General features: G+C 55.7%; 1 protein-coding gene and 1 non-coding gene across 3 annotated transcripts; both read right to left on the bottom strand.

Annotated features, from left to right (window-relative positions):
* On the bottom strand, positions 1–7829 carry RANBP1 (RAN binding protein 1). 2 transcript variants are annotated; one of them, XM_081801624.1, is made up of 6 exons: positions 7668–7829; positions 6177–6313; positions 3899–4056; positions 1659–1787; positions 968–1033; positions 1–426 (listed from the first exon to the last, which is right to left on the bottom strand). In XM_081801624.1, the coding sequence occupies exons 1-6, from the start codon at positions 7680–7682 to the stop codon at positions 302–304; spliced, it is 630 nt and encodes a 209-aa protein (XP_081657750.1). In that variant the 5' UTR covers positions 7683–7829; the 3' UTR covers positions 1–301. The 2 variants fall into 2 exon arrangements, with proteins under 2 accessions (XP_081657750.1, XP_081657751.1); XM_081801625.1 differs by having other exon boundaries at positions 1–423; positions 7668–7828.
* Positions 810–935, bottom strand: LOC115937526 (small nucleolar RNA SNORA77). The gene has a single exon (XR_004072795.1). It is a non-coding gene; the product is annotated as a small nucleolar RNA SNORA77 (small nucleolar RNA).
* Positions 7830–8088: the final 259 nt, after the last annotated feature.

The raw sequence follows: 8088 nt of genomic DNA, 5'->3' as shown, positions 1-8088 counted from the left end.
CAGGTTTCGAATGTGTCGTTTATTCACTATTTTTGATGACTATAAATAAGTGTTTCCACTATGGAAAAGAAAGTGAGCACAGTACATTTTCATGACTGGGGAATGGATTTTCTGAAGTCTTCTTCAATAGGGCAAAAACTTAGAAAAAAACAACCTGAATGTTGGAATTCAGTTCTTTATATAAAGTCCCTTGTAAAAACAAAACAGAATAAAAACAAACTGAAAAGAAGGGGCAGGGCAAAATTTAAAAAAAGAAAAAGGAGGAAAAGAACGGAAGGAAGAGAAGTCAAGGGGAGGTGGCTTATTGCTCCTCCTCCGCTCCAGCCTTGCTCTCGGTGTCTTCCGACTCCTTGCTCTCCTCCTTCACGGAGAGAGCTTCTAGCTTCTCAGTCACCTTCTCGGCATCGTCGTTTTTGCCCGACCCTGCTGAGACATAGGGGGACGCAGTAAGAAAACCGGGAAGCGCCGCTCTCTGCAGCCCATCCACCTCCTGTGGCCCTGGGCCAAGGCCGCAGGACAGGACAGGCCGCTTCACCACGTGCCGGCCAAGCCAGCCTCCAGGGGCACACAAACGAGTTAAGAGCTCATGCCTGGGACGGGAGTCAGGGAGCTCAGTTAGGTCAGGTCCCTTACTAGGGCAGCCATCGTCGGGCCCCAAGCAAGCAGGTGACTGCAAGGACCTCTTGAGGCCCCTTCGGCCGTGGACTCTAGCCAGATGTCGTTACGTGACCACCTGGCTGGGTGCTGTGAGGCCAGGCCAGGGAGCATGTGCTTGGGGCCTTGATGGCCAGCTCACTCCCCAAGAAGTACCCTGTGTCCCCAGACGGCTGTATCACCCTTGACAGGTTGAGGTGGTCACAGCACCCTGGGATGTTTCTGTGGCAGACGGAAAAAGCACCCGCCTGGGGCTGCAGCCGGATGCAGAGTGAGTCTGCAAGGAAGTCCCCTACCCATGACACCATGTCACCTTTCTTTTCTCTCTCCTCGATCTCTTTCCTGCATTCTTCAAACTTTGTTTTGAATTTCTGTGCATCTGTGGAAAGAAGAGACTTCCTAAGATCCCTGAGCAGTGAAGGGGACACGTCCTGGAGGGTCTGAAGAGTCAAGATTCACAAATGGCTCATCCCATGGCCAATTTGGACTTAAGGACACAGCCCTGGGCTCACTCTTACTCAGATGGAGCAGTAACTGTTTCTCGAGTCCCTCCTGAGACCGGTGGCTATGCTGGGCTGTCTCCCTCCATCTGACGCTGTGACAATCTGGGCAGAGCAGTACATGGTACTGGCGGCCGTGCACAACCAAGGGCAGGGGCCTGCCTGCCAGGCACGTCAGAGCAGCTGCTAGACGAGGCCCACTGGGCACTTCTGACAACCGGGGCTGGAAAGGGACAGGCCTGCCCGGGGTAGACTGAATGCCCAGACCCCTTTGAGGTTAAAAGGGAAAAGACCCTGCTCGTGGCCTCAAAGCCCAGATGAGGCCTCGTTGGCACATGGCTCAACTACAGGGCTTGCATCCCTCCCCCAAGGGAGCACCAGACTGCACGGTGGGACCAGCCCCTACCACACACTTCCCAGGCACAACCAGTTCTCCCTGCAAAGCCCTGTCAGACGAGTGGCCGCAGTCAGGCAGTCCCCAGGGCCCAGCACCCTTCTGCTTACTTTCAGCATTTAGGAAGCGGATGGCCAGCAGCTCTGGCTTGGGGCACTCGTCGGCAAAGTCAGCATGGGTGTTCCAGACCCAGGCACGGTCACTGCCCGCATTCGGCTTCAGTTCCATCATCGGCGTGACTGGGGAAGAGGAGACAAGTGAGAGTCCTGTCAACTGCGGCGAGGCCACCCCGCCACAAAAGGCCTGGTTGCCAACGCAAGGTCCCACTTTGGGGTCCACCAACCAGGCCTAAACGAAGTCCCGTGGGACAGGGATCTTAAACATGTTTCTTTGCAAATACCTCGTGTTCACTTAAAACCAAGACTGTCCTAAATCTGGAAACAGGGTGACCTGCTCCCTGACCCGAGAACACCTCAGCAAGCGTTCTCCAATTCCACTGGAACAAGGGCTCCAACACCAACAGAGCCACTCATACCTAGCCCTTCCTGTGGAGCACCTATCACGTGGCTGTGTCCACGCTCAGTCACACCATCAGAGACCTGGCCCATCGGGAGGTGGGGGACAGAAACCGTAAGCAGGGTGACCCCCCCCAGGAGGGCATGGGGTCGGACCAGGGCAACCACTCTGACATTGTCCAGGGACTTGGGGGACGAGGCCACCAGAAGTGGACACCGTGGGGCTTGTGATATACATCATGGAAGACAAAGCTATGACCTGGAATAAGCACAGCTACCCGAGGGTCCTCAGGCTTTGCGCAGCCCCAATGGCGGAAAAGGGAGAAAGATTGCGCAAAGAACAAGAGCACCCCCAATGCCGCACCCACCGGTGTGCCCCTGCACCCCTGGCAAAGGTCTCCAGGGATGTGGGCTGGCCCACGCCCAGCCCCAAGCACACGCGACCATCTGAACCGGGACCAGTCACACCATCCTCATGGAGACACGTGGCAAGCCCTCAAGCTGTACAGAGCACAGAGGCACGGATGCCGCCTCCCGCCACCACCCGCCTGAGCCCTCAAGGGCTCTACGGTATGTACCAGGCCCGGAAGCCACCTACAACTTGGAAACAACCCAGTGACCTGACAAGGCTCTGGAAGAAGCACAGGGTGTCAGGAAAACCCCTGCAGAGCGATTCAAATTGGAGTGGAGGCCAAGGGCCAGGGAAGACAGGGGGTGGTGGGGTTCACGAGAGGATACCTAAGCAGCCCCCTAAGGAAGGGCATGAAAGGGGCACCTGGGTGGCTCAGTTGGTTAAGCATCTGCCTTCGGCTCAGGTCATGATCTCCGGGCCCTGGGATTGAGCCCTACATCGGGCTCCCTCCTCAGTGGGGCGTCTGCTTCTCCCTCTCCCTCTGCCTCTGCCCCCCACTCGTGCTCACTTGCGCTCTCTTTCTCAAATAAATAAAATCTTATGAAAAAAAGGAAGGAGATGAAAGCCCCTCTGCACCACCCCTCAGGACCTCTGCAAACCTGCCCATCCTTCCACATCACCCTCAAGGGCTGTTCTGCTCAGGTTCCTGCCTGGTCACCCTGTGTGCCCAGATGAGGGGCCCTGCCCTGCCAGACATGCATTCTACCCAGTAACGCAGACACGGCACTGGATCAGGAATGCAGCCCAAAACACGTCTGCTTCCCAAGACACACAGCACTGCAGGACAACCCAGAAGCCAAGAGACTGTTACGGTGGGGAACTTACTGTTGCCCCTTCACAGGCCAGGCCTGAGGGGGCTTTTCCCAGACTCTACCCCCATCCCCACCATGTTAAGCCCAAGGATGGTGCATCACACCTGTCCAAAGGCCTCAGCTTGTCACTACCTGTTCAGTCTCACAGGCACAAGGACAGGTAGCCACCTTCTCTCCCCACCCCTTTTCCCTTCTGTGTCTTCCTCAGGGGACACCCTGCAGGGACAAAACACACTGAAGAGTGGGAGGGCTTCCTACTGGGCACATCAAATATATATGGGAGCACACGTCCTCACAACACTGCCCAGTCCTTGGGCAGGCACCTCATGGTCCCAAGCCCACAATGGGGCTCTGTGTCCACCCCGTCATGTCCTATCTGCCTGGACTCCACACCCCGTATGCCAGAAGTTTCTCTGAAAGTCTGCTCCGAGTTCAGAGCATGTGGGAACACCTCATTCCCTACTTTAAGTTCAGAAAACACCACGAATATGCACCCATGTCACAATGCACTCCCAGGCTCCCAGTGCAGCACTGAAGGCAACCTGCCCAAAGACCTGAAGCATCCTCGTGTGGGACTCAGCGTGAAAACACAGTCCCCAGAGGCCACCTACTATAATGGTTGGCGCATATCTTCAGGGTCTTGTCCCTCCTCATGAGGAGGCGGATGGTCCCTTTCTCCTTATGCTTCAGAAGCTTGACGTCACCAGTGCCTCGTTCCTTCCATTCTGGGAGATCATTCTCTGAAGCGAATCGGAATAGCTTTGCCCGCCTTCAAAAAAAGCCATTAAGAGAGAGCTTAGATGGGCAGAGGGAAATAAGTAGTCAAACACTGGCTTGGAAAGAACACTTGTTTTCTGTGCACTGAACAAATAGCTGTATCTGGTGTCTCCATAGACGCCCTTTCCTTTCTTTGCACTTTGAGGACTATTAGTCCAAAAATTACCAAAAGAGCAAAACAACAATTTCAAGTTATGAAATGAAAAAGAAAAGAGATTTCCAACAGAAAGGCCCAACTTCTCAGCAAAGATACCGCCCTGAGTACGCTGGGCTTGCCCGTCATCACAGTGCAGGGGAGCCCCTGGTGTCCCATAGGGCCACAGGGGTAGCTTGGAAGCAGATGGAGGTCAAGGACCCCTGCCCTCCAAAGGGCCAGCCCTTCCCTCTGCTGTGAGATGCCCCCTTTGCTTCCCTGGCCCCCCAACCCAAAGAGGGGGCTGCAGACCTCTGCTCAGGCCGCCAGGCTCTGGCCCAACACCCTGCCTTCCTGCCCAGAACAGCACCTCACATTGGGCCCAGCCAAGGCCCCCACCCAGGTAGGCACCAAAGCCCACATGGTGAGCCCAGCAGTCCTGCCTTTAGGACTTTAGGCTGATGTCCTCCATTCCCTTCCCCACCCGACCCAAGCCCTGCTGGTCCATTTTCTGCACAACACTCTGCTCTCTCCCCCAAGCTCAATTCTGTTAAGGGAGACAGTGCCCTCACAAGGATGCCACCAAAGCTTTCACCTGGAGCTCAAGGGCCCAGACGCAAAGGCCTGACCTGCTGGCCTCACTTCCCTCAGGAAGGGCCTGTGTCCAGGATCACCAAAAGTTCTCAGCCGCGCGCGCGTGCGTGTGTGTGTGTGTGTGTGTCAGCAACAGCACCAGCAGTAGTCCCCACTCCTGGGAGGAACCAGTCCTTGGCTATTGCACCATTTCTGGGCAAAGCAGAGATGTCAAGAACCAGTGTCTTCAGGGACACGCCCACCACTCTCTGAGACCAAAAGGTTGTATGTGACTCTCCCTCCCCAGACCTTTGGGCGTGGTGGGAAGGGGTTGGTCTCCCCAGTCTGCCTTCCTTAGAGGGAGGGGTCACTGTTCCTGCCCGACCCCCCACCCCAGGAAAGCACTCAAACCCTCAGCTGGCTTCTTGGGTAGAATCTGAAGGGGTGTGGGGGAACTCCACAAGCTTGGACAGGAAGAACACTCCAGCCTATTTCCATTAACTTGTAACAGAGCCTAGTGTTTCCTGTGATTCTGAGTATAGGCAACAGGTCAGTCTCGGCAGCACTGATTTTGTCACAAACATCTCAACACATGGCTGGTGCCAGCACTACTTAAAAATGTCCCTTGCCGGGGCGCCTGGGTGGCTCAGTCGTTAAGCGTCTGCCTTCGGCTCAGGTCATGATCACAGGGTCCTGGGATCGAGCCCCTCAGCAGGGAGCCTGCTTCTCCCTCTCCCACTCCCCCTGCTTGTGTTCCCTTTCTCACTGTGTCTCTCTCTGTCAAATAAATAAAATCTTTAAAAAAAAAAAAAAAAATGTCCCTTGCCATTGTAGCTTCTCAGTGAAGGTGTCAAAACACACGTGTAGAATAACTCTTAGACAGTAATCTTGGTAAGCATAACACCACCCCCTTTCACTTATAATTCCAGGTGTTATTTTGTGCATTAAAAACACTGAATTGGGAGCTTACAAACTTCAAGATGCCAGTCTACAGTGCAAAATAATAATAATAATAATAATAATAGAGACTCCCTGTTCAACCAGAGGAAGGGTGCCATGGGAGTCTTAGAGGTAACAAAGAGGTAACAAGCCTGTAAGGCTGCAAGGACGGGGGCTGTGGAGATGCACCTTTGTGGACAGAGCAGCAGGGACAGGACACCAGGGAGCACCTGTGCTCTCCACAGCACTGGCCACCAGAAGCAGCGGCACCCAGGGAAGAGGTAACCAATGAATGGATTCTAACAGCAGCCTTAATTTCCACGTAGGATTAGTCAGCACACAATTCCAAGCCCTTTCTTTAGCCTCAGTCCAATTAAAAGTCAGGCCAAGACCTTGACACCCATAAAGACCGTACTTCAATCTTACACTAACGATTCCTATGCCTGGAGCAACATGAGCTTACTTACATTTTAAAAAGTTCTTCTTCATCTTCTTCCAGCGTTTTAATTTCCTGCTCGGGAAGAGAAACTATAGGCTCAAACTGGGGATCGTGGTTGGACTCATCTGCATTCTCAGTGGAGGTGTCATGGTCCTCATGGGTGTCCTGTGGATTGAGGTGCAGAGAGGTGACTCTGCTGGCCCTAGAGCCTGGCCCCAACCCAGAGCTCAACAGTGCCTACAGTGGGCAATCCCTCCTAGTGAAAAGCCTTATCCCAAAGCAAGAGATTAAGCCCACAGTCTTTCACACAAAGAAAGGTTTGCACCCACATTCAGAGTGCAGTAAGATGCTGAACTTCAGCACCCTCCCCAGATGCATCAATCACACGTGTGGACAGTCGGACTGGGGCCCCTAAAGTTGGGCCCCCTACTGGCCAAAGAGACACTGCCTCACCACTTTGCACCTCAGTTTCCTCACCTGTAAAATGTTGATAATGACAATGCTAAGTGAAGATTAAAAGACATACTGACGGAAGAGAGCCTCAAGAAGAGTGCCACCCTTTAATCAAAAAGCAACCCTTTGAATTTCTACTGGTTGAAAAAAAATCAGTGCTCTTGTTTAGTAGAAGGCAAAAATATTACTACACAACTGTTAGTATTTACATGGAATTCACAGTTCTGTCAGCAATTTTATCTTACATCAGAAAGCTGATGCGTCGACAGAAATCGTACAAAAAAGAGCCGTAAAATTCTGACCCAGTTTAGAAAACTACAGGGCACAAAGGATCATATTTTAGGTTCAGGTCTTACAAAACACGTGGTCTGGTGATCTGTAGTCCATAAAAAACTAGGAAACTTCACTACCAAACTCGAGCCAAAAAAGAACATATATAAAGCTTCGTTGCCTTCCTTGGTTGGACAGCACTGCTGCTCCGCCGAGGCCAGCTCAACCCGAGCAGATGTCCCGCAGTCAACAAAGCCGCCCCCACCCTGGGTCGGTGCGGCTACGACCCGACCACCCGGCTGGAATGCGAGCTTCCGCGACAGAGGCCTGTGGCGGTTCAAGACATGAGAACAGAATGAATGAAGTGCTGCGTAGGCGACGGCAGGAAGGGACGCACGGTTTTGGTGGGAAGCCTGCAAGTGGGCCGAGCCGGAGGAAACCGGCCACCCGCCCCTCGTCTCAGGCGAGCAGCGAAGTGAACTAGAGACCAAGAAGCCTGGGCGGCGGGCCGCCCCACGCCCGGATGGAGCTCCCGGCCCCACCTGGGACCGCCCCAAGGTCACGCGGGCGCCCCGCAGCCCCCAAGCCCGCGCTCCCCCAGGCATCGCGAGCCACGGCCCCGAAGGCCCCAGGCCGCGCTCCCCAAAGCTCCAACCACGCGCCACTGAGGCCCCGCAGGCACCGAGCCCACAAGCCAGCGGGGGTTGGCGGCGGCGGCGCGGGCCGCCCACGTGGCCGCCGATAGCGACCTCGGCCTCCCGGCCCCCACCCAGTCCCCGCCCGGGCCCTGCCGCACCTTGGCGGCCGCCATGGGGGCGCGGCGGCGGCGGCGGCTCGGTTGGCTCGGTCGTCGCTGGCTCCGCGGCCTCTCGGCGGCTGGTCGTAGCTCCTCTCCTCCGCGTCTGGCGCCGGCGCCTCCCGCCCTCCCGCTCTTCCCTCCGCCCCGCGACCCGAACCCCGACCCCTGACCCCGGCGGCGGGAAACGCGACGCGATTCAAAACCAGTGCAGCTTTATTGGCTCACACTGCGGACACTCTCATTGTCCAGCCCGCCCCGCGCTTCCCGCCAAAACGCCCGCGGCGCATGCCCGACCCGCCCGGCAGCCTGGGGAGCGTGCCCTCCCGGCGGCCCTCGCGCGCACTTCCGCCCCGCGGCGGCGCGCACCCCTCGGGCTCTCGAAGGGACAGGGGATCGGAGCTGGCGCGTTGTGATGACG

The sequence above is a fragment of the Leptonychotes weddellii genome, chromosome 13, assembly GCF_054177405.1.
Source record: "Leptonychotes weddellii isolate Sample4059 chromosome 13, ASM5417740v2, whole genome shotgun sequence".
NCBI lineage: Eukaryota > Metazoa > Chordata > Mammalia > Carnivora > Phocidae > Leptonychotes > Leptonychotes weddellii.
This window is presented reverse-complemented; position numbering and strand designations above follow the sequence as displayed.